Raw genomic sequence first — 27352 nt, forward strand, 5'->3', positions numbered from 1 at the left:
CCCTAATGGTATCCAGAGTGCTTTATAGATTCCGCCATTGGATTCACCTCGAAACGGATGCCCTCTAAGTGAAATCTCCGGTTTGTGATCTTATCGAACGACAAATATTCGTAATTAATTAGTAGTAATTACTCCCCCTCCTTTGCATTGCAGAACAAAGCATATCGAAATGTTTAACACAATTCTACAATCAATATTTGAGGCGATAAAATCAGCAAAAAACTTCGCTTTGATAGTAAAAGTGCCGTGTTTATTTTTTATTATTTTTGTCCTCAGTTCTGGAGCAGGCAATAATGCAGTGACGCACGCGCGCACTGCACGCATGACATGCGCCGTGTCGGATGGAGAAAATGCACATTCCGATTGGGCTCAGTCCAATTGAAACAGGTGACCGGCAGTTACTCGAGGGGGGTCCCCAAAACACACACCGCGTAAACAACCAAACGTTCGCTGCTTCTGTTATATGTGAGCCTGAAAAAAAAAATGAAAAAAAAAACGAACTTCGAGCGGACGTCGGAAGCTCCGCAAATTTTTCGGCAAACTGGAAAAAAGCGTCTCGAACCAACCTTGCGCAGGTTCGACCAGCAACAGAGCGCCAGTCGGCTTTATTGCGCTACGGTTCACCGCCATTGGCAGGAACGACTCGAAAGAAGCATCATTTGCAGCGGCGATATGCATTATTAGGTTGTCACTGTTTATTTGAGGAGAACTTTTGATTTGAAGATTTGTAGAAGCGATTTTGTTTTTTTTTCTCACGTCTTTGATTAGCCATAAAAGCTCGCCCCCAATAGTCGATATTTCCCTTATGCCTTCTTTGATCGATGGTCCCGCTCGGTAACTATGCTCATTGTTTGGTTTCTATGAGTCGATATCGTTCTCAAGTTTGGAAGATGTGAAAAATTGTGTTGAAGAATAAGAAATAAATACCCGTCCTTAGGATGGAGAAAACAGAGAAACGGGAACTGAATGTGTTAACTATTACCCAAAGAATCAAGTTTCATGTTAATCGAAGAGTTTGATTCAAGTCGTGGAAAAGTGATAGAAACAGTGAAGAAATTCCATGTCTCCCAAAGTACAGTTCCAACTATTCTGAAAAACCGTGAAAAATGGCAAGCAGAGTCTCAGAATGAATATTCCTCTCTAAGGAGCAATAATACGGGAAAGGTTTGTCAATTAGCAGAAAAACTCGCAGTTTCTGGTTTCAAGGGTACCGTGGAATGGGGTGAAAATGATCAGTGGGGTGAAATTGATCACCTGAAAATTCGTGATAAAAAATACTAATCAAAAGATATTACGCTTACAACACTAGGCAATGTTAACGTGTCCTTAAACGCAACTTTTGCATAATTCACATACCTGTCAAAGTTAACCCTCGCATGCCCGGTGCAATTTTTTATATTTTCGAAAAATTCTTCTAACTCAGTCAAAACTCAATCAAATTTGATCAGACAAGTTTTCAAATAACAAAAAAACAAGTATTGAATTTACTTAAAGTAATCTTAGTTGAGGGTTAATTACGTTAAATTTGGAGAAGTGAGTAAAGTTTGATAAAAGCTAAAAAACTGTAATTTTCAACAATGATCATTTAATACCATTAAAGAAATACTGATAAATTCGCAGGAAACCACAAAGATTTTAATTTCAGAGCTAGTTTTTGAGCTTTTGCAACAAACCGAATTGAGATCGGTCTAACGACGATCAAATAAGAGCAAATTTAGCAACAAGCAGCCCGTGGGCCAAAATAAACAAATTTTAACCTGAAATATCGTTATTTTCGTTTCCAAACTAGCTGTAAATGCTGTGTATTCAGTACAGAAATCATCATTTATCTTTAGCATATCCAAAAAAAAAACACATTGCCAAAAGAATGTATGGATTGAATGGTGATCTATTTCACCCCAATTTACCTCATAGAATTATCGAATTTATTTCATGAAGTAGACGATAGAAGTTTCACCAACAGCCATAGAGGTTTACTGGAGCACATACCAGTTCTTGTTTTGAAATTATATTATTTTGGGAAAAATGTCCATGAAAAATTGATCAATTTCACCCCGTTCCATGGTACCTTTCTTTTTGGGGGGGGGGGGGGTTGTAATGATTTATTCATGTACTAAAATATCTATTCAGAATTAATATTGTGTGTTCTGCCACAAATGGTGACATTTCAACACTATAATATATATTTGTACGCTTTTTTATATTATTGAATGTTATTAGCATTCGCAGTTAAGTTATTGTAATTTGTAGGAAAATTATTAAACCTACTTGTCAAGGAGAAATAAAAGGAAAAAACGAAACTTAAAATAAACTTTAAACTATCTTACTGTCTATAAAGTGAGCTAATCGTTGCAATTGAGGATTGCAACGATTTTTGTCGGAATTTGTTGATAATTTGGCTTGACATATTTTCTAATGTTTCTACATTAGTGAGCCTATGTAGCTCGTTCGTGCTAAACCAGGGGGGACGCTTCAAAATCATTTTTAAAAGTTTATTCTGAATCCTTTGAAGTGTCTTCTTCCTGGTTGCACAACAACTTGTCCAGATGGGAACTGAATATAACATTGCTGACCTAAAAATTTGTTTGTAAATTAACAGTTTATTCTTGAGACAAAGTCTAGAATTCCTGTTGATAAGAGGATATAAACATTTGATATACTTATTGCACTTTGACTGGATATTTTCGATGTGCTCCTTGAAAGTAAGATTCTTATCATAAATTAGCCCTAAGTATTCAACTTGATCAGACATATTTAAGACCACACCGTTCATCTTAATAACGTGGTTATGGGTGGGTTTGAGAAATGAAACTCTTGGCTTATGAGGAGAAATAATTAACTGTGTTTTAGAAGCATTAGGGGAAATCTTCCATTTCTGCAAGTATGATGAAAATATATCTAAACTTTTTTGTAGCCGACTGCATATAACACGAAGGCTTTTTCCTTTTGCGGAAATGCTTGTATCGTCACAAAACAGAGATTTCTCACAACCTGTTGGTAAATCAGGAAGATCAGAAGTAAAAATGTTATATAAGATTGGGCCCAAGATACTCCCCTGAGGCACACCAGCTCTAACAGGCAATCTATCAGATTTACCATTTTGATAGTTAACCTGAAGAGTGCGGTCAGTTGAATAACTTTGTATTATTTTTGTAAGGTAAAGCGGAAAACCGAAATTTTACATTTTAGCTATTAAACCTTTATGCCAAACACTGTCGAATGCCTTTTCTATATCTAGTAGAGCTGCTCCAGTCGAATAGCCGTCAGATTTATTAGTTCGAATCATATTTGTTACTCTAAGTAACTGATGAGTAGTGGAATGCCCATGGCGAAAACCAAACTGCTCATTTGCAAAAATTGAGTTCTCATTAATATGTGTTATCATTCTATTAAGAATTATTCTTTCAAAAAGTTTGCTAATAGAGGAAAGTAAACTAATTGGTCGATAACTTGATGCCTCAGCTGGATTCTTTTCGGGTTTTAAAATTGGAGTGACTTTGGCATTTTTCCATTTCGTAGGAAAATGTGCTAGTGCAAAGCATCTGTTAAAAATTTTTACCAAGAAATTTAAAGAGTTTTCGGGAAGTCTTTTGATAAGGATATAGAAAATCCCATCATCTCCTGGTGCTTTCATGTTTTTGAATTTTTTGAGAATGGTTCGCACCTCATTCAAGTTTGTCTCCAGACTCGGGTGGTGATCTGAACATACTTTTGGTTTACTTCATTTTCAATAGGACTTACTACGTTCAAATTGGAGTTATGAACACTCTCAAACTGCTGAGCAAGTTTTTGAGATTTTTTGTTCATTCGTTAGAAAAATGCAATCACCATCTTTCAGGACTGGAATGGGCTTCGAAGGTTTCTTAAGAACCTTCGAAAACTTCCAGAAAGGTTTTGAATAAGGTTTTAGTTGTTCAACTTCTCTCATGAAATTCTCATTTCGCAAGAGAGTGAATCTATGTTTAATTTCCTTTTTTAATTCTTGAAAAATAATTTTCAAAGCAGGATCACGAGATCTTTGGTATTGACGTCTCCGTATGTTCTTGAAACGTATAAGAAGTTGAAGTTCATTGTCAATAATTGGTGCATTAAATTTCACTCGAGCCTTAGGAACTGATAAATTCCGGGCATTGAGTATTAAGCTGCTTCCATGGTACCTATTTCTGCTAATTAAAGCTTGTTTTTGGAGATTTGAGGTGAACATTTCAACGATTAAAGTATTCTTAGTGTAGTGAGTAATTTTGTTTAGTGATTAAAATAAAAAGTGGTCCGCTAATTATAAAAAAAAAATTTGATTGGCTGCTGAACGAGTCCCTTTATAGCCGTATTTTGGAAGGACAAATTTTATAACGAAATTGCACGAATAGGGTGAATTGGGCGAATTGCACCACATACAAGATCAGTGGCACAGCGTGACTGGATGACACTCGAGGTGAAAAATTTGGGCGTCACCCCTCAGGTTGCAATTAAAAATATCTTGCAACCAATAGGAGGAAATGTATATAATTTTCGTGAGTGTTCCCTCCTAAGGATAACATAATTATTTCGGCGGATGTCAACTTCCTAAAGATGACACGCAGGAAAAAAATATATTCATCGGCCTCAGCCCACACCACACTACGCCAGTGTGTGTACAGGATCTGGATATAAAAGAAACCATCACTATTGATTCCCTGGAGTTTTTCAAATAGTATAAGTTCACTTCGAACAGTAAGTACAGCGGTAATTGTTGTTATACGCGTTTAAGCACGAAAAGCACATAAATAAGTTGAAATAACGAGAAATACACTATTTTTAGAGCCTGGAACTAAGCTCTATTTAGCTCTCCTCGGTAATTTGTTTGTGGGTTTCATTCTTTTTCACGTTAGGGATTCAGCAGTAACTTTAGCTACAACAGAAGTAACCCAGAAACAGCCTTCAAAAAAGTACAGTCTTTTCTTTAGTGTTGTTTTCAGGGAGTGCTTACTGCTGGCGACTGACTATACTCACATCCATCCAAGTTAGCTGTTACGAAGTTATGCCAAGCATATTGGTAACGCAGTAGTTTATGAACACGCTAACTCTGTGCAACGCCTGCTTATTCGATGTTCAGCCGAAAGCGTTTCCCTACATTCTTTCTTCTTTCATAATCTGTGTGTTGCATTGATAATGGTTCATCGATAGGCGACTGTTAAGAGCGGCTGTTATGAACTGTTATGTGTTAAACTAATATCGATTAAACAGTTGCAGATTGCAGATTATTGATCATAAAACAAGCTGGCACGTCCTTTACAGCCAGGTAACGTAATTGTTCCATAATACCTTCACGATTTTTTAAATTTGTTTTTGCAATTCCCAACAGCCGATTGAATTCATTGATTTTTTGCCTTTCTCCTAGAAAGGTATAGCAATCACTGGAAAAACCTAAGGTATAAAAGTGGTCCCAATGGCCAAATGTCATATACCACTCGACTTCTTTCGACGAACTGAGCATTTTCTGTATGTATGTATGTATGTGTGTATGTGTATGAGTGTGTGTGTGTGTGTATGTGCAACTTTTTTTTCTCACTCACTTTTCTCAAAGATGGCTGGACCGATTTTCAAAAAAATAATTGCAAATGAAAGGTCTAGTTGCGCCATAGGTTGCTTTTAAATTTCATTATAATCGGATTTTTAGTTTAGAGGTTATGTATCAAAATGTAAAAATCACGAAACATCAATATCTCAGAAACCACACAACCGATTTCAATAAAACTGGTTTCAAATGATTGGGCTGTCCCCAGAACCCTTAACTTTTGAATTTCGTTATGATTGAACATGTGGTTCAAAAGTTATGTAAAGAAAAGTTATCCTGAGGTTGTTTAAACTCCCTCATTTTTCTCAGTGATGGCTGAACCGATTTTCACAAAATTAGTGTCAAATGAAAGGTCTATTTGCCCCATAGGTTGCTATTGAATTTCATTGCAATCGGATTGTAACTGTGTCCGTTGTTCATAAAAATGTGAAATCACATAATGAAAGTAAACATATTGACTTTCTCCTAACGATCACTGGCTAATTAAAACAAAAATTATTGAAATGGCCGAATGTCATATACTACTCAACTCAGTTCGACGAATCGAGCATTTTCTGCATATATGCATGTATAGGTGTATATGTTTGTGTGTGGGTGTGTACGTGTGTATGTGCACCTTTCTTTCGCTTTCACTTTTCTCAGAGATGGTCTGACCGATTCTTTCTATCTTGGTGTCAAATGAAGGGTCTATTTGCCGCTTAGGTTGCTATTGAATTTCATTGTAATCAAACTTTTAGTTTTGGCGCTGCGTCAGAATGTGAAAAACGCTCTTATATCTCAGAAGCTATGAACATAGTTGAATTCAAATAAATGGGCTTTCAAACCCTTAAACAATGAATTTCATAATGTTTAAACATGTGGTTCGAAAATTATAGAAAGAAACGAAACCCGCAGACTGTTTAAAACTATACACACTTAAATTTTTTTGCCGGCTCTCGGTAATTTTTGCCGAGAACGGCACCACTGAGTGCTCGGTTTGAAAAAAAATGACAGCTGTCACATTTTTTCGAAAATCTCGATTCAACCTAACTGAAGCTTCGGCACAAAATATTAACGAGCCGAAATATCAGTTAGGTGAACCGAGATTCACGAAAAAATGTGACAGCTGTCATTATTTTTTTAACCGAGCACTCAGCGGTGCCGTTCTCGGCAATAAATTACCGAGACCCGGCAGAAAATTTTAAGTGTGTAGCCTCGATCAAAATATGTGGCCTCAACATCATTTAAATTTAATATTGTACTATTTTAATGCCTGCGGCCTTGCTCGGGATTGAAGTTCAAATTAAAAGTCATTTCTATCATTTCACTTTTTGCCTTTCTCCTAGAAAGGTATAGCAATCACTGCACAAACTAAAGGTATAAAAGTGCTCAAAAGGGCCGAATGTCGTATACCACTCGACTCAGTTCGACGAGCTGAGCATTTTCTGCATGTGTGTGTGTAACGCTCTCCCAATCTCACTCGATTTTCTCAGAGATGGCTGAATCGATTTCAATGAAATCAATTGCAAATGAAAGGTCTAGTTGCCCTATAAGACCCTATTGAATTTTATTGTAATCTGATTTCTATTCTAGAGGTTATGTATCAAAATGTAAAAATCACGAAATATCTCAGAAACTACACAACCGATTTGAACAAAATTGGTTTCAAATTAACGGGCTACCTAAAAAACCCTTAACCTTTGAACTTATGAAGATTGAACATGTGGTTCAGAAGTTATGGAAAGAAACGTGTTCTGGAGACTATTTAAGCTCACTCATGTTTCTCAGAGATGGCTGGACCGATTTTCATAAAATCAGTGTCATATGGAAGGTCTTGTTGCCTCGTAAGGCCCTAATGATTTGTTTTGCAAACGGATTATTACTTTGCCTGTTATGTTTAAAAATGTGAAATCCAGCTATGATAAGAAACATATTCCGAAGACTACTTGGACTCACTCACTTTTCTCAGAGATGGTTGAACCGATTTCCACAAAATTAGTGTCAAATGAAAAGTCTAGCTGCCTCATAACACCCTATTGAATTTTGCTACAATCGGAATGTAACTTCGTCTGTAATGTATCGAAATGTGAAAATCACTAAACTTCATTATCTTAGAAACTACACAACAGATTTGAACAGTATTGATATCGAATGAACGGGATAGTTAAGGGTTAACTGATGAATTATGATTGAACACGTGATTTCAAAGTTTGGCTCCCCCATACGTTCCCTTTTCATTTGATTGTAATCAAACTTAAGTAACCGTTATGTTTTAATTTGTAAAACAACGAAAGTCTATTATCTCAAGTATTACACGACTTATTTGAACATAACTAGTGTCATACAAACGAGTCATCTCTCAAACTTACAAATAACAAACTTCATAAAAATTTGATATACTAGTTTTGTAAAGAGAATAAATTCAAAGACTGTTAAACACTATAGCTGTTTGTTCAATATATTTGGCCTCAACATGATTTAAATGTGGTATCGTACTATTTGAACGTTCCCGGTATCGCTCGTGATTCAATTGTACGAAATTAAGAGTCATTTCTTATATTTCGCTATTTCTGAAGCACTAACATTACGTCAAATTTCATATTTTATACTTTAATTACAATATCAATAATTTAGAACCCAAAGAGTGAATATACCTTTTTGGATTTAAGCATTCCTGTAAATCTATTTTTACAAATAATAAGTTTGAATGAGAAAGGCTGAGTCTGACCGCTAGGTGGATTAATTTAGGTTTTTTGATAATATCAGCAAAATATGTATAGCTATTGAAATTAATAAGTTGTGCAGAATTGCCGTTAACCCTAAGGTCAATTCTCGAAGGCAACATTCTCAAAATTACAGTGAAAACTTTTAATGGACTGTTACGCTAAACTTCAATTGTGAATTGTGAAAGTCTAGGAAACTGTATTCGTAGGATTTGGAAACCGTCCAAATAGATTACTGTTTTTGGTTTACTTTTTAGCCGTTTTTAGAGTAAGCTAAAAACAATATTGCTGGCCGGGAGAAAATTCGCGTTCGCCGGAAAGCCCGGAGACTTCAGACGAAACCAGGAGATGTGGCAAACCTTGTTAAACTACTAGGTTTTCAGAAACCAGACCAATCAAGATCAACCAATCAAGTGCCTAGGGTCAGATTGGCCGCTTCCAGGAATGTTACAAATTCTCACGGGGTAGAAGCCAGTTACAGACTTGAGTAAAACCCGTCATGAATTGAGAAACGTCGTTCGTTCATGCTGAACTGTGCAAAAAACAATCGACTGCCGTAGATGAATACAGTCAATATTTGCTACTTTTCTGGCAATCAGAGAATTATACAACGGTTTGAACAACTTCCAACTTCCTCCAGTGTCTCATTCACTCAGACTTAATCTGAAAGTCGTTTCTCGAATATCCAAATTCACTACCAAAATTCCAGTGGTCGAATTCTGATCACTTTCGAAACTGTTTCTCATACGTCTTACGACCTGTGTAACAACTGCGATGCTCAATAGTTATCAAACAGACCTGGATAACATCAATAGTTGCTGGCAAACGTGCTTAAAAGTCAATAAAGTTTAATCCATCGCATTGTTTTTTTTTTATCCGGATGGGCGCGTTATGGGCTGGCGGCTTCTCTAGATTTCTCCGCTAGATAACACGACATTTTAGCGTTAATCCTGTTTGAACTATTGTTGCTTAGCTATCCAGTCTAGTCTCCCCCTGTAGACTGTACACAAATCATCGTTAAACAGACGATTTTTATCAACGGTTAGGACAATTTAATCAGAAGCTAGTGGGCGTAGATATCAATCGAGCGCGTGCTTCTTGTTCATCGCTCAAAGCAGGATTAAAATGTAGAGATAAAAGAATCCCCATATATCGGGTCAAGCTCCAACTGTTTTGTCGTGCGTCGTTGATTTTTTAACTAAATTAGGAATATATCAAGCATCCTTTAAATGTGACTTTCGTAAAAGCTACTAAAAACTGAAAAACAAAAGCTGCCACTCACAGAGTTTTCGTTTCTATCCAGGCCATTTCCCGTTCCTTGGTATCCCACCTCAGACAGCAAATCCAGCGTCAGTCGACTCACAGTCCTTCCGTGTGTTCTATGCACACCCATCTGAGTTTGATTTTACTTGGCGAACAAGAAAAAAAAAATACACTTTTAATCTCATACACGGAATAGCTTAATTTACCTTTCCAGTGGGAAAGGCTAATAAACACTTAGATTCGTCCGATTTTTCACTTCACCAGCGCAATGTCGTTTACCGTTCCAAGAAAACTAACCAACCAAGCTGCCCGATCCTGCCGCACGGGTGTTCCCATTGAAAATGATGGACACAATCCGTCCAAAAAAATCGCATCGCCATCGATAATGGCCCACCTACATTCTGTCGCGAATCTGTTCGTTATCAGCTCAGGAGTACAGAAATCTAAAATAACTGATAATATCTTGCAATAAATGTGCAAAAAAAAGACCTGGTGACGGCGCTGGTCAGCTGAAGGAACCGCAAAACGAAAAATGCTCTATTTTAGGATTGCAAGTGACCTGATAAGAAGATTCATTATTGGCTACTTTGTCCAAATAATATGGTGGCGTATTGTGTCCGCTGACGCGAAAAATAAGCAAAAATATTTCGAAAAAGTTGAATGGAGCGTGATGTCATGTATTCTTTTGTAAAAAAAATCATTCGCTAATTATCAATATTAGACCAAAATCAGACCTGGAATTCGTTAAAATGGTGAACAGATCCGGATGGAATAAACTCCTGCTACCGGGTGGTAAACAGAAGCATTGAACACGTGGGTGAACCAACCGAGCGAATTCTCTCGCCAATTTTGCGCGCGCTGATCGTAGTGAATTATCGTTCGCGCATGCGCTCTCGTGCGTGACATCTTTCTTTGCCTAACTTTTGGCGATTTCTCGTTTGGGTAAGATTCGTTGTCGGTTCCATGTTACTAGGGTATGGATTCACAGTTGATTCTAATACAAAATAACCTAAATACGAGAACAAACAGGGCAATTGCAGAAGTTGCAGAAGGACAATTGCAGAAGTTGCAGAAAAGGTTAAAGATTTTTTTCATATTTAAAAAGGTTTTCAAAACAAACGTCTTCAGTAGACTTCTAAAAATAAACATAAACAACAGTAAAAAAAATACCAAAAGGACTCTATCTATCTCTTCGGTGCATAGCAATAAGATGGTTGTATTCTAAACCTACGAATAATAACTGAATTTCTGTAAATACTCTTTTAAATATGGTAAATTCTCACTAAGGCTATATAGACGATCGGCTACAAAAGTGAACTCTGTAACCTTGCGGCTATGTTGCTTTAAAAAAACAATTGCTTTTCTGGTTGCATTGTTTCACGAAATTGGATCCGTCTGTCACAATTCGCTTCCATATAATCAAAAATATTCTAAACTGATTTCATTTGATTAAAGCGACAGCTAGAATAAACTACATACTAAAGCTCTCATATTTATATAATAAATATTATCTCATATTTATATAAATAGTGGAATGTCCATTCTGATCGCCTGCCAAATAAAGTCGAGTTGTTGATATCGAAAAACAGAGTTCTAGAGAGAATAACAGTCACCGAAATAAAATAAAAGGAACTTTTCCCAAGTAACAAATCAAATGCGAATTGGGTTTATGTCTTATGGCTGGCTTGTAAAACCATCATCATAGACTAGCTGGGAGGCTTTTGAAATTTATTAGGGGGATTCATGTCGAGCTCGTAAACAAATACCCAGCCGTAAAAATACTCACCTCCATTGACGAGTAATGATACGCAGTTTACGGCTCGGTATTCGTATACGAGCTCGATGTGAAGACCCCTATTGTTTTTTTTTTTTTGACTGCCGCAATCTCGCAGATTGACGTAAGAACCAAAGTGATCGTTTTTGGTTTTATGTGATTAAACACACAAATGATAGAACACACAAAATTTGACCTATAAGCGCCGAAATGTGATCAAAAGTGTAAAAAACAGCGTCAAGAATTCACGAAAACGAAATGACGTAGCCGCCATTTTTCCTCCACGTGACGTAAACCCAACACGATCATGTTTGTGATGCGTTTATTACATTCATACCATTCAACAACGATCATTTATTTTGAAGAGGAGTATAAATCAAAGCGTATCGAATTTTTTAGAGGAAGGTGACCTTATGCGCTACCAGAGCCGGATTTAAGAGGGGGCCCAGGAGGCCCGGGTCACGGGCCCTTACATTTTTGGGGCCCCCACAAAACGAGAAAAAGTTCTTTTCTCTATCAAAAATGAGATTCAATCAAAAGTTCAATTTACAGCAAGAAAATTTGAACAGACCATTTCAATCTGAAATTTTTCTTCAGTGTTATTTTTTCGCGAGCGCCAATGTCACAACTACATCCATAGTATCCTTCGATTCTCTTGGAATGACACACATAAACACACCGTTTGAATCGAACCAGCGCGCATGGGAGATCAAGCAGGAAAGAAAATACATAATCCACAAGTTTTCTTAATGCATTGCTGTTGATTCCGAAAATAAGTTTACTTGTCCGAATCAGGGATACCAGATTTGCGTTGTAAAATGCAGATATTCAGAGTCCGCCATCTTTCGAAAACATCTGGAACCTCTGGTCCAAATCATTCGACAGTTAGATCTGGCTATAAACAGTGAGCAAGAACCGAATTTATTATTAAATTTGTTCAAAATGAGCTGTCACCACAAAACCCCGCGTATATCAAAGTGGAGCTCAAAAAAGATGATTACATGAAGAAAAAAAATCAAAAACTCGTTAGTGCCTTGCAAAAATTGTTTATTTAAGGATTTATTTGAGCCTAATGATCTCGAACGCAACTGGAGAAAGGTCTTTTTCGAAGATGAAACTGGTTGAAAATAGGTTGCGTACGACTATGAAGAGTGAAAGGCTGTCAAACTTAGCATTGTTAAGTTGAGAGTACAATATTATGAAGGAGCTGAATGTTGATTATTCAATCAATAAGTTCTCTGCAAAAAAAAACTCGTAAAAAAAATCTAGCAAATTGTTGGTAACTTTTCAATAACAAATAAATGTTTTTAACTCGTACGATAAAAAACGGGTTTGTTTTATTTTGGGGCTCCCACTGTAAACTGGGCCCCCACAATCGTAAATCCGGCTCTGTGCGCTACAATTTGTTACACAGGTGGAAGGGGATCGAAAAATTGATGAATGCCGCCTAATGGTAATAAAGTTTAACCAGAGGTGGTCTTGCTCTATTTCAAAAAGACCTATGCACCTATATATGTCTAATTACAGGGCATTGTTCAGCCAAATATCATCCGAAAATAATTGGAAAGGCTGACAACGATGTTTGTCGTTTTTGTAACGAAGAAATCGAGTCTTCAGCACATTTATTATGTTTTTGTCCAGCACTTTACAACAAAAGAGCAATGTTTTTCGAAAAGGACTATTACAGCCCTTTGAAATTTGGCTGTCTTGTCCTAATAAGGTAGTGCAGTTTATACGGCACATAATACCTAATTGGGATCATACCTAAATCAAGGGCTGAGAGTTACTTCTCATAGTAATTTTTCACTCTGATCAGGTAATAAAAAGCTGGGGAATGCTACAATAGATCTAATTTTTGGTCGCGGTAGCTAAAACCAATTAAAAAAAACAGAAGTTTCATATTCTTCTATATAATAAAAATATGTTGGAGTTCGCAAATAACAATTTAACTCAGGAACGGATCAGCGGATCAGCTTGAAAATTCATATGTAAGGGTTTCTGGGGCCGGGTAAGGTTATTATCAGGCCCGGATTTGGGTCTTGGGGAGCCCGGGGCAGATATTTTAGGGGGCCTCCTTCCCTAAGAACATTCAATGGTAAGAAAATGGCAAAAAATTACTGGGGCCTATTACAGAAGACGAGGTGAGTTACTTGTCTAACCAATTTTGGTATTACATATGGCAAGTCGGCTGGATTTCGACCGAGTAGCTCGTCTGCAACATTGCTCGACTCGTACGTGATTCAGCTGTAATCTGCCAAGTTTCACTCGCGTTTCGTATTACAACATTTTTGTCCGCCTTGTCAGTTATTGGAGCGAGGCAAGTTGTTCGCATTTTTCAATTTTTGACGTAGAATTACCACTCATAGGAAGTTCGGCTACATACTTGGCTACATAGGGATGTAAAATGAAAATCTAAACCCGGAAAAAGTGAAAAATATGTCCAATTTCAAATGCTAATAAATCGATTAGTTTTTGATGGATTTCCTTTGTCCCCGCAGCAATAGATGGTAAAATCTTCTAAGATTCTTTCCAAGTGCAGAAAATTGTGATTTTGTTTTTCAAACTATTGTACTATTGAAAATTGTCACCGAAACTGCTCATATTACTTCCAGACAGCAGCAACAACAGTACTTCCTTAGCAGCAGCAGAAGTGCAGCGGATACCAATATCAGCGGATAGCGGCCACAGCTGTGTCATGGCAACGGATAGCGCAGCAGTTGCAGCAGGTCTCAGCATCGAAAGTAGCTGGGCCAGCTGATGCAGTGGGGCACTTCTTTAAGTGAAATGCTGTCTCTGTACGATAGCGAGGACTAGTAAATGCATCCAATGACCACTTAAACGTTCTGGAAAGCTGGCGTTCAAAATACTTAAGCCGTCTAGTTTTGAGTGTTAATCTGCATCAAGATATGAACCGATCATTTCTTATCTTATCCGAAATTGAATTATACAACAAATTGCCCTTTTCAAGATGAAATAAACACCTGAGTTAATATTTCCTCTTGAATTGATTCACATCTTCGAATTTGGAATAGTTATAAATTTGACTTCATCTGCATGTCTCAGAACGTACTGAATCATCTTTTCCTTCAGTAATAAGCACAACACCCGAACAACTTTTATTATATGCATAAAAATTAATGTACGAATAATTAAACCTTAACAATTGTTAAGCCTAATATGACAAGCAACTATATTATTAAAAAAGGTCAATCCTCGTTGAAACGCAAATTTCGATTGACCTGATTAGCCGTTCTATGATTGCTTCTCCAAGCACGGTCGACAGAATTATAGACCTAGCAATTCGGAATGTACTATTTGTCCTATATTAGAGCCTGTTCCAGCCGAAACTGCTCTTATTATTTCTAGACACCGACAACAGCAGTCCTTACTTAACAGCAGCAGCTGTGGCAACGGATAGTATCAGCAGCAGCAGTTGTATCAGCAGCGATATTGGGGCCAGTTGGCGCAGCGGCACTTCCTCTAGTAAAAGTTGCCTTTGTGCAGTAGCGAGCAGCATCAGTAGTGGGTACATTAGCCGGCACTTCCTCTAATGAAAAATTGCCGTATTTTGACAACACACAAACGTTTTGGAATGCTGGCATTCAAAGTATACGGGCTGTCAAATTTTCAGTGTAAAAACAGCTTTCAATTGTGTTATCAGATAAATGCCTTAATCCCCTCTGTCGGGGTAGCGCACAGATACGATCAACATTAAATCCGATATGAAATTGAACAACAGCAGTCTTTATAAGGACAACCAACAAATTATGGAAGATTTAATATTTTCTCGTTTTGCGCTGGAATTAAAAGTAAATTGTTATTTGAATCTACATGCACTTTGACTGTTGAAACTTGTTTGTGTTGTATAATGTTTGTTTCATTCCTGTTCCGTGTTGTAATTGCAAACTAAAATTCGGTAGCACTTTAGTTCCTCTTTTGCACAAAATTTTAAACATATTCGATACAAGTAATGCAACAAACAGCCTTATGTAGTTCTACGTCAACCTTGCGGTCGTGGCTTTGCATACAACTCTTGTAATTTTTGACGTGGGACTACGTCTTTGTTTACTATACTGGGATGCATTCTGTAAAATTGGAAATGAAACTAGCAAATTTTGCGTCAGATTTCAAACGTTAATAACAGCATAACCACATGATGGATAACAATAACCAATATGTTGTTGGATAGATAAAATGTATAACAATTTTGTAATATGCTAGTTATCACTCTAATTTCATTGCTAAGCGGTAAAATTGATAAAAAGTTTCAATGACAAATTTACGCGAGTAATGAACCAATTACATGCGAGCATTCCTAACACAGACGACGTGAATGGGCACCAACCATTCCCAATGGTATTCACTGTATCAATATCGAAAAAAATTGACAGAGTCTCCCCGTCCCAATAGGTCAATTTATTTTTGCTCCTATGAGCTTAGACTAATATGATGTCTCGAAGGTAAAAGTTTTCCGAAAAGTTTGAAACAACACCCATCCTTGAACAATTTCTGAACCTGCGTGTTAGGTTCTGAAGAACCTAATAAAAACTGATGTCTTGAAAGAAAACATGCCGGTAAAAGCAACAGTACCAGTGGAGTAAACAACCGCAGGTCTCTCGTCGTCTATGATTGCAGCGGTGCTCTTCTATTCGTACATTTCAGCGGTGCACTTCTATTCGTACTGCAGCGGTACTGTTCGTACTGCAGCGGTACTATTCGTATTGCAGTGGTACACTTTTGTGCGTACATTTCTATTCGTGTGTAATCGCGGAAAAATTGCAATGCTGCTGTTGATGGTGATTGAAAGTTTATCTCATAAATATGATTACCATAAATTACTCAACAAGAATTGTAAATTTTTGCAAAGGATTTAATTTTTTTAATTTTATCTTCGATATTCACTAAATAATCGAGACCGGATAGACCGGATCAAAAGAGTAAATTCCTAAAGATATACATTTATAGAAGCGTAAGAGCCAGCGAATGCTTGTGAATTTTTTGTTTATTTACTAAGATTCATTCAGAATCTATTTTTACATATCAAAATTGTTAGATGATATATTATTATTCTAAGCTTTACCATAACGAACGTATATCAGCTGTCTTCGTCATACAGCGAATATAGTTGTAGGCAAATTAAAAGGATTGTCAAGCAAAAAACAAAAATGGAACTGTTGATTGTTAAGATTTTTTTCTGGAACTTATTAAAAATTTTGTTTAAAATATCTTTTTATGTTTGCCAATTAATGAACCTTTGTGAGGGCTTCCTTATTATTTTGAAAGTAAGATCTATATTATAGATTTGATTCAATCAGAGTTAAATAAGTAATATTGGATTTGGTTTTTGAGGATATAGAGTTAATTTTGACTGCGTGCGTCAAATTACGAGAAATTCTTGGTGCTTCTTCAACAAGCACGATATGCTTGTGCCTTGTCAAATACATGTTGGTTGCACACACAAAAAATACTACAGGCATAATATCGCCAAATATAAACGATATTTTTCGAGTGTTGTTGAATATATTTCAAAAATTGATTTCCAGAGGAGGCTGAAAATAAGAATACGTACAGCCGCTGAGCAAACACATTGATTCTGTCTGCAGACTCTGTATATTTTGTAACAAAAAATCCCCTAATTACAGTATTTAGTCCTACGTCACCATTTCATACAACCCTAGGGCTGTATACCTTGTAGTATTTCGTTATGTTATCACTGCTATATAATGTGACTATGCGTTTTGAAGTATAAGTGTGAAATAATAACACAAATTTTTAGAAAACTTATTGCACTTTTTGTGATTTGGACGTTTTTGGACATATCATCTTGAGGGGCCGATTTACCCCACTTAAACTCAATGAAAAAAAAAAGGATAAAGTTTTGCAAAACTTCCTACCTTGAATGAACAAACAAACGCTGAAAATTTTAGCCCAATCGGGGAACATCAGAACCACGTCCCTCAGAAAGGTGATTGCGCTTCTCGCAAACTGGCTCTTAATTGCTTTAAAAACAACTTTAACGTGTGAAATATATTTCTTCGAAATTCAAATAGCGTTGTTGCACGTTGTAGACATCGAATTGTATATTTTAAAACCTTTGAAAAATTATGAAGCGTTAAAACTGAAAATTTGATATTCAAATTTCTATCACGTTTCTACACTTTCTATCACAATTTTATAATTTTATGATTAAAATATAATTTTATAATAATGACTATAAAAACCATTTGCTGCTTCACAAATCATCCCGATTATGGAAAAATCCGTATTGAGCTGTTTCCAGAGAGTAGAAATCGTCTTTTCGGTTTAAAAAATGGCATGCGGAGTTGATTTCAGTTGGTATCATTCTGGTTCCAGAAATACTCATATTGGACGGTATTAGTTTCTGGGGTTGATTTTTGGCTTTTGTGCATCATCTCGATCAGTTGGGGCTGTTTTCCAGAAAAAATTGGTTCGGTCCCTTTCAAAGAAGGGGGTCTCGAACTAACATAGTTACCAGGCCCGGATTTGAGGGGAGGCAAAGAGGGCAAATGCCCCGGACTTTCCGACACGAGGGGCTCCCCTAGTCCTGGGCCAGACGTGAAGACAGAGTGGGGACCTTTTTTTTGTTCTTCACCTTTGTGAAGCGTTCAACCATTATCGTATTTCAATACAATAACTGCCCCGGGCCCCCCAGCGCCTAAATCCAGCCCTGATGTTCAGTATTCAAGTCAATCACCCAGTTTGAATATTGTAGTACCTCCCAAAAAGTTTAGCATCACCTGGAATAGGTAGATATTTTGTGTTTTCGACGACCTAGAAAGTTATAGTCTTCACCAAATTTGTTCAGAAAATCTAGAGCTTCTGGTTATTGGAGAGATTAGTGCAGATTTCTATCGCTACGCGGCGTTTGTGCGCACGCAATTATTCATTTTTCAACCCTGGTTTGCCAATACTTCCATCCTCCTAGATTCCATCCTCCTGGGAAGCAACAAGTTGCCTGAAGACCGCAGCTCTTAAAATAGTTGAATTCAAGAGATAAACTTTCATTCAAAATACTCATAGCTACATGCTTACTAGCGCTACGTACCAGCTGATTCCCATACCAAATTGTAAAACAACCAGAAGGCCATATCCTCCTGAACCACTTTGCTGAAATTCTCGAATATTTGTAACTGTTTGGATTCAAAAGATAAGTAATGTCAAAATTCTCAAAACTACATGCACATGAACGCCACGTTGTGGTCGAATTTGAAAACAAACTGTGTACCAAATAAAATCTCTTGAACCCCTCTACAATTTTACTGGAAACAACAACTTTCTTAATGATCGATTTCACGAGGTGTTCAAAATATTTAAAACTATATGCACACTAGCGTCGCGTTGGGGTCGAATTTCGTGTGCTAAACTTTCTGGAGTGCTGCAATATTCAAACTGGATGTTGCAATACTCAGTGAAGCGATTTTAAACTTATAGCAGAAAGTGTATATGTTATTAACAAAAAAATACGTGAAAAAGTCACTATATCAATAGTTCTTTGAATATATTATAGATTTGTTATATATTGCATTAAGCTTCGATTTGTTGAGTTGAGTTAATAAACAGTTGAGAATATTCATGTTGAACATAAAATATCGTTTCAATCGATTAAACAGAAGAATGTAAATAAATATATTTAAATATATTTAAAATAAGTCTATCACGCGAATTTTTTTGAACGTGATATAAGCAAAACGTTATTGTAAATATGATTAATTTATATGTCGGTTTTAAATAGCGTGCCTGCTTTTTGAGCTGGAAGTCTTCGTTAATGTTGCTTATAACTCAAGAGCAGACTTCAGTAGCGATTGAAAGTTGCGGGTTGTGCAACAATAGTCAAATTTTCAGTTTTGTAGATTCATCTCATTTCAAGAATGAATTTCCTAAAAAAATTCTTCATGTTAATAAATTGCAATACCTTCAAGCTCATCTGCAGACCTTGTTCGATTTTGGCACGTTTCGTTTTTGGCACGGTTTAATAAAAACTTTGGACGTGTTGCCACCAGCAACCATCCTAGCGTTGAATTTACCTTCGCTCCAGTCTGGTATTCATCGAACAACACTGTTCGGATTGGCTATAGACCATCGCACGGTGACGTCACGCACCTGAGTTTGACAGCTACTGGTAACTTTGTTTACCTTCGGATGATGCAGTCTCGTTTTCAATTATAACAGATCATTTCAATTGCAACCAAAATGCCCTTTAAATGTTGTGTGTGAGGTGCCAGTACACTAAGTACAATTGTAAATTGAGCAGCATCTCCATTACGCACATGATTGCTTTACCAAAAAAAGGCGCAAAATCCAAAATCTAAACACAGTTACCACTACCTGACAGAAAAGTGAGGTTAAAGAGATTTGGTGAGATAGTCTATATAATTGGCTATTGAGTTTTCTTTTTAGTCCGGTAGGCATCATAAAAAATTCAAAGTTGGACATGTTGCCAAAATCGAACAAGGCCAGTATACGTATTTGCGTAAATATACACCTTCAACGATAAATCAAATAGTAAAAATCAAAAATAATTCTTGGCTTGATGCAAAAGAGTTTCTAAAGTTTCAATAGCTTCAGTCTCAAGATAATGAATTATAATCGCACCAGAGCTATGATTTCCAAGAACCTTTTTCTAATCAATCACTGCAATTTTTCTAGTGGCTTTGTTGAGAACAATCGCTTTTATTGATCCGCTTTAACCACGAGCTCGTTAAATGGCTGATATTGATTTAGCTGTTTCTCCCTCTTTCTCAGAACAAACAACCAAACTTCACCGATGGAATCACCTAAAACTGGAAAAAAGCCTGCGCGTGCCAGACTGCGGTCTCTCGGCGAAGGCGCGCGTCGGGGAGCGCTGGCCCCAATCAATTTCCCCTCGTATAAAATTCTCTCCACAGGCGCTGCAGTCACGTGGTTCACGACTGCAGCGAAAAGTCCCGTAAAACCGGTGACTACAATAATATACATATTTACAGCGCTGGCTAATGATTGGCGATATGATAGAATTGCCATGACGCATCAAAACTTGGCGGATAAACACGAACATAAGCGTAGCTTGCTTATCGGAACACGCACTGCGAATCGTTCACCCCTCTGCTTAGCCCATAAAAAGCAGGCCGTTGGATTCGTCTTTCAGACTCGGCCGATCATCGACCGGTGAAGAAGGCGCGTGATTCCCGATTCACCACCGCCCCCACGATTGAGGAAACAAGATTCGCCTGCGCAGCGATTTTTACGACACACGGTCACGTGATTCCTACCTAAGGTCAGTTGGCGGTAGTTTTGTGCATTAATGCGCGAAGGTTGGCAATGCAAAGATGACAATGCATAATGCAGACAAAGCACGACCACTGCGTTGCGCTTCTGTACGCGCCGGAGCCAAAACCTGAGCCCTAGCTGTGTTGCATTTATTTACGAATATGCAGTTTGGGCTAGGAGGCCACGGCTTTTTTTCGTGCGAATAACAAAACTCTGAACGATCGTGCGATGCACGTGCTTCCCGTGCACTTGTTGAGAGGGGATAACAAGCTAATATCGGTTTCACCTATGAAGTAATGATAGTGTAGAATGATTCAACTAGCTCTTCATGAGGATTGAATAGTTTTAAGCTTCACGTTCCAAAATCGATTAAACTCGAATTCAAAATTGAAATCAATCATCACTGACACGTCGACACGTCGATAACGGTCGTAAATGATAATAATGTACTAATCCTTGCATTCAAGCACCACTTGCAACAACGTAGAAACAATACTGCTCATTTTTTTTTTTTGCTTTGAAACTCATTTTACGCTGCTAGAAACTTTTCTTGTTCCACTGTTGAAACTGAATAAAGCTGAGCAACATTTTGTTATTTACTCATTGCATTCTCGTTAGTCAACACTGGATATTGCTGCCACTTAGTTAGTTTAATGCCACTTCTAAATAACAATAGTGTCACGTGATGTTGCATCGTGATGTTTCATGATTATTTTTTTTCTATGATTTTGTTCACCTAAATTTCGCTTTATTAACACTTATCACAAATAAATACGAAGCAGAACGATAAATTTTTAAACCCAGGAAAAAGCGTAGCTAGAGTGAAATTTCAGCTCCCCTGAAGGATGCAGAAATAAAGTCAAAGAGACAGACACGAATTATTAAAATATTCAAAAGCTGCATTGAAAGTTACATCTTCTAATTTACCACAATGTGTTACCAATTGGTTAATAATAAACTTTGATCACATTTTATGTAACATTTGTCTTTGCTTCTGTTATTTTTATATAACGTCACTCCCACTACACGCACTGCCACATTTTCTTACACTACAGCGGAATACTAAAAATCTAACTTTTTCAACACCATCGTTAGGCACTACCTTTTCCCTGGCCATAGCGAAGTTTCGATCGGTTCGGACACAGCACTGGCAGGTAGCAAATCTGTGACAGTGAACAATTTTCGAATGACTGTTCCAAGGAAGGACACTTTTGCCAATGCGCGAATATTACGAATACCTAAAATGGTCTGCACTTGTTTAGCACTTCATTGAAAAAAAAAACGTCTTTAAATATAGTCCCAAAAAATTATAGCATTACGCTTTGATACTGTGAAGATCATCATCACTCATCTCCGTTCGTTATTCGCAGTGATTAGCATCCATTATCAAGCTGGTCAACCTCCCAGAAAACACCTTGGTGCCCCAAAAAATATACAAGCATCGATGTTTGGTTTTGCTTCAGCGATTCTAGCCGGTAAACTTAAGCAAAAAAAAATATTTCGACTCACTTACCAGTGTGTGGGTGTAACCCAGGCCATCGTCCTGATCGTCTAAGTCCAGATCCTGGGTCCCCGCCAGTGGCTGCTTCGTGGGGATGATTTTGGTGGGAACTATCAGTCGATCCATTTCGCCGAACTTTTTCTCGCTGAACATCTCAACAAATCGCGCTTAACTAAACACCAATCACTGATCACTTTGCCGACCGAGTCGCTAGTGATCGTACATATTCACACTTCTCCAGCCTAGTGCGGATGAAATGCTGCGCCCGATACGTGAATCAAACCTGAGCAGAAACGTCCATACTCACGGAAAACACCGTCCGGGATTTTCCTGCAAACGATAAGTGAGAGCGAAAGGAGAGATCAGTGAATATCGGTCTGCAATGCTGCAGCGAATTTATTTACGCTAATCTAGTGCCCATAATAATGAGGTAAAAAGTAACTAATTGCACCGGGGGAAATGAGAGAAGTCACGAGATACGTCCGATCGGCCGGTAATGGCGGCGGATATGGTCACGGGAAAATAGCTACGGACACTAGCAAGGTAGTTTCGCTAATTGGGTATTCAAACATTACAAGCGCACTGACATTTCGAGTGTTTGGCGACGTTTGACGGTACCCGGTTCCGCTGAAAGCCGTCGTGGCCACAAGTAATTCACGGACCAAAGTGCGAACAGCAATGTGGAACGGCACACGCAATCGAAACCTGTGTTGACATTCCATCATATTGTGGAGAAGATGTTTGCTGCTGTTTGGAAAAATTATGATCTCATTTTGTTTTCGCTTGATTCTTTCGATTGCGCAAGCTTGCTGCAGGTGTTTGAAAGTTGTTTATAAGTCTCGCGTTATCAGAAACGGTGTTTTTGAAATATTCTAGTTTCAAGGAAAAAATCTTAGTAACTACCATAAAAGCGGTAGCTTAAGCAATTGTATTTTCATCCGTTCTAGCACGCGCAAAAATGACACATATTATAACTTATTTATGCTTCTGCGTTGAAACTATTGTGCCGTTTTTGTGTCATTTCTGTGTCGGTTTTTTTTTATTGCATTTTTATGACATCAAAATGCAGTATAAATATTTTTAGATCGTTTTGTAACATTTTTATGTCTTTTAGAGTTTTTTTTACTGTTTGTTGACATATTTTTGTGCCATTTTTCACCAGTTTTGTATCACTTTTTTGTATCATTCTATTTGCCCTTTTTGTGTTATATTATGCCATCTCTGTATGATTCATATAATTTTTGTATTATTTTGTGCCATTGTGGGTTACTTATGGTGTATTTTTTGACACGTTTGCATCATTTTTGTTATTTTAATTTTAATTTTGTAATTTGTTTTTTGTGACATTTCTTAACAATTTTATATTAATTTATATCATTTTTAATATCATTCTGCAATATTTGTTCATAATGTGATTATGTTATTCTATGTCATTTTTTATGTGAAATTTTATGTTTTTTTTGTCATATGTTTGTTTCTGTGTTTCGTGTCATGTTTTGTGATATGTTCGTGTCATTTTTGTGCCAAGTTTTGCATCATCTTTTATTTTATTTTTTGTTTCAATTTAAGTATATTGTGAGCTTTTTATATTTATTTAAATCTCTTTTCTGTTTTTTTTGTCGTCTTGTGTCATTTCCATGTCATTTTTCCGTCTTTTTTGTGGTCTGCGTTGCATCAACCTTCGGAAAAAAGGATAGCTTATAATGCTGCCGATGGGTGATTACAATGCGACCAATGGACCATTGTCGCTGGAAAATACTTCCAAATTCGAACAGATTCTTTTGAGTACCACTGTTGTACCCAGAAAGCGTTGAAAGTTTTACTTAACGGTCATAAATCTCATTTTCTCATAATTTGTTGAAAAAAAAACAGTTCAATTCTTTTCTCAACATAAATTGAACTTTGGTTCTTATTTCATGAAGCGCATATTGGAAAATTAACTGGTCATATTTCATCTTTCAGCGCAGTACAACACCAATTTTCTGATTTTAAACCAATCACAACAGATTCGTAAAAGTCCAAGAGATTTCAAGTTTCATTTGTTCTGATTAGATCTAATTCTGTTCTAACCAACCATCTTACTAGTGGATAGTGGAAAACACGGTCCCAACATAGTACCAGCTGGAAGCAACAGCGGTAGCGGTAGCGGAACGGGTAACGGCAGCGGTAGCGAGAGCGGCAGATTCGCCGAGTCTCCTTTTGAATTGAACAAATCATTATACTAACAGAAGGTGGCATACAGACGGTCTTCCTCCGGTGAAGCTCTGGTTCCTTCAACTTAACACTTGCGGTCACTCTCGAATGCAACAATACAAGTAATAAAACAAACAGCCCTTTGTAATTCTGCGTCAATCTTGTGGTCGTGGCTAGGGACACAGCCCCTCTGTTATTTAATTTATTGTTTGTGTTATTCTTAGTGTCGTATTTTAGTCATTTTTCATATTATTTTATTGGCGTTCCTGTTTTTTTGTCGTTCTGCAGTGCAGATATCAAATCAATACAGAAGATGTGGAGAATATATATACCCACGAATACGAACCGAGTACAACTTAGCCCCTCGTACAGCTGCGATTTATCCAAGCAACATGTTGAATATAGCAAGAAAGAAAATATCATCGCATCCGATTTTCTTTCCATGGGTAAGCAAGTAACTATCACAGTATGCGTGGAGATCCGATACATAACTCAATATTTTGTTTACCTTATTGTGTTTACCAACTATTAAAGTAATAATTTGACAACTGTTGTATTTTCACTCATTGCTACCACGTACAAGAGCACCATTTAACTTTTTTTGCGCTTCTGCATTATTTTGTTGTGCCATTTTATGGGACAATTTTGCTTTCTTTTTTGTGCCATTGCTGTGCCACTTTTGTTGCATTTTTATGTCGTTTTTGTGTCTTCTCGTGCCATTTTTAAGTCACAAGCTTTTTTGAGACTTTTTAAGGTTTTTATACTATGTACTATGTTTAGACAGTTATTTTGTCATTTTTGTGTCGCTTCTGTAGCTGTGTTTATTCGGTTTTGTGTCATTTTTATTTAGATTTCTGATTTAGATTTCATATTTTCATGCCAAATTTGTGTTCTATTAGCGGCAATCGATGTGTCATTTAAGTGGGTTGTTCCGTGTTATTTTTCGGTGTCATGTTTTGTGTCTCTTTTTGTGTCATTTTTATGTGGTACTTTGTGTCATTTACGTCTCCTCCTGTAATTTTTAGCATTTTTTGTCTTCTTTTAATCGTAGTCATTATCTGAAGATTTTATTTCTTTAATTTTATTGTTGCAGCCTTATGTTTACTTGAAATAAAAATCAATTTTTTAAACAAGTGGACAAGTCTTATTGTGTCATTTCTGAGTCGGTTATCTTATTTAATGCAATTCTATGTCATTTTGGTATTCAAGATCGGCAACACTGCATTTTTAAGTGCACAATCAATCCTGCATTGTTTCATAAATAAAACTAATTTTAGTGCTGTAATTAGGAGTACGGAAACACGTGTGGAAGTGACAATTAAAAGTAGCGTCAGACTTCCACATGAACGCTCGTATAAAAGCTTGTATGCAATTCTGAATTGACAGACAGTTCTGCTGTTTCCGCATTATCAACTTATTGTAGGCTATACTTTGGTACATAGTACATTGTGAGATTTATTTATTTTATAATCATTTAATTATTTATTCATGACTTTCTTCTCATAATGAATTGAAAGTCTAAAGAAAGTAATAGTATCTGTAAGATTCTGATATTATTTTGAGGTTGGGCTTACCGAATGGGAAATTACTCCGGAATTTCCTGTGAGTATTCTGTTTTCTGTAAAGGATCTTTGGAAGGTCGACTAACTAAGCTAACACCTTCTAGATCCCAAAACTAAAACAGTTGCAGAATTAGAGAATAGTTGCAACTGTCTTTTTTCATAATATCACTGCCAGGCAGTAGAATAAATTAATAGGTTCACACACTCACACGTACACACATACACACACACGTACACACACAGATGTACACACACACGTGCACACACACACCTGTACACACACGTACACACGTACACACACACATACACACACGCACACATTTACTGCCATTTTTGTATTTCTGCATTTATTTTATATCGCCTGTATTTCTTTTTGTGACACTTTTTTGAGTTATTTTCGCATTTATAGTGTAATGTTAGTGTCATTGTTTGAAATTTTGGAAAAATTTGGGCGTCGATTTCATGCCATTTTTGTTATCTACGTTTATGTCATTTTTGGTGTCCGTTCAATATCATTTTTATGTCACATTCATGTGTTATTTCCAGTATTATATTTAAGACATTTTTCTTAGTATTTTAATTTCGTTTTTAAAAAAATGTTTTTGGCATTTTGCATCATTTTTATGTATATTTTGATGTAATTTCTCTGTCATTTTGTATCATGTTTTGAGACATTTTTGTGCCATACTTTATATCCTCTTTTGAACCTATTTTTTGTGCTGTTTCTAGTGACATATTTTATTACTTATACATGTTATTTGGTTATCTTTTCGTTCTTTTTTTGTATACTTTTATGTCATTTTGTGTCATATTTTGTGTGTAGAAGTTTGTGTCGTCATTTTATACTTTTTTCATTTATTATGTTTTGTTTTATGATTTTTATGATTTGTTTAATTTATGGTCATTTTGCGACATATGCGGGTCATTTTTGAGCTATACTTAATATCATCTTTTGAATTTGTTTTTTTTTGCTATTTTTGTACTATTTTTAGTGTCATTTTCTATTATTTTGATGTCGCAACTTTTTTTGTCGTTTCGTTTCGTTTCCTTGTATATATTTGTGCCATTTTGTGTAAGATTTTGTGAAATTTTGATATCGTATTTTATATTGTCTTTTAGTTTACTTATTCTGTCGTTTTTGTGTTATTTTGAATGTCATATTTAAGACCTTTTCATGTTATTTTGGTGTCGTTTCTTTTTTTTTGTCGTTCTGTGTCATATTCTGTTACTTTTCTTGTCACATGCTTGTGTCATACTTTGCATCACCTTTTTATTTTTTTTGTTCATTTTCTAGAGTTTGTTTTATATACCATTTTACTGTCGTTTCTGTTTTTTGTGTCATTTAACTGTAAATTTGTGACGTTTTTTGTCATTTTGCAACATTTTCAAAACGTATTTTGTATCATGCCTTCTAGAGACATTTTTATTTCATTTTCTTGTATTAAACTTTCGTAATCTTTTTTTGCGTAATTTCTCGGCAGTTTTGAAACATTTTGTGCAGGTATCAATTTTCAGATATTTTTTTTTAATTTTTTG

At 36.5% G+C, this 27352-nt stretch overlaps 1 protein-coding gene across 4 annotated transcripts in view; it reads right to left on the reverse strand.

Annotated features, from left to right (window-relative positions):
- LOC129727698 (chloride channel protein 2) overlaps positions 1–27352 on the reverse strand; it is a 102147-nt gene that overhangs the window by 55921 nt on the left and 18874 nt on the right. For all 4 annotated transcript variants that reach the window (XM_055685792.1, XM_055685846.1, XM_055685811.1 and 1 more), the window contains exon 2: positions 22074–22391. In XM_055685792.1, coding sequence (XP_055541767.1) covers positions 22074–22214 — 141 coding nt within the window. In that variant the 5' untranslated portion in view covers positions 22215–22391. The remainder of the gene's footprint in view (positions 1–22073; positions 22392–27352) is intronic.

Source organism: Wyeomyia smithii, chromosome 1 (assembly GCF_029784165.1).
Source record: "Wyeomyia smithii strain HCP4-BCI-WySm-NY-G18 chromosome 1, ASM2978416v1, whole genome shotgun sequence".
Lineage (NCBI taxonomy): Eukaryota > Metazoa > Arthropoda > Insecta > Diptera > Culicidae > Wyeomyia > Wyeomyia smithii.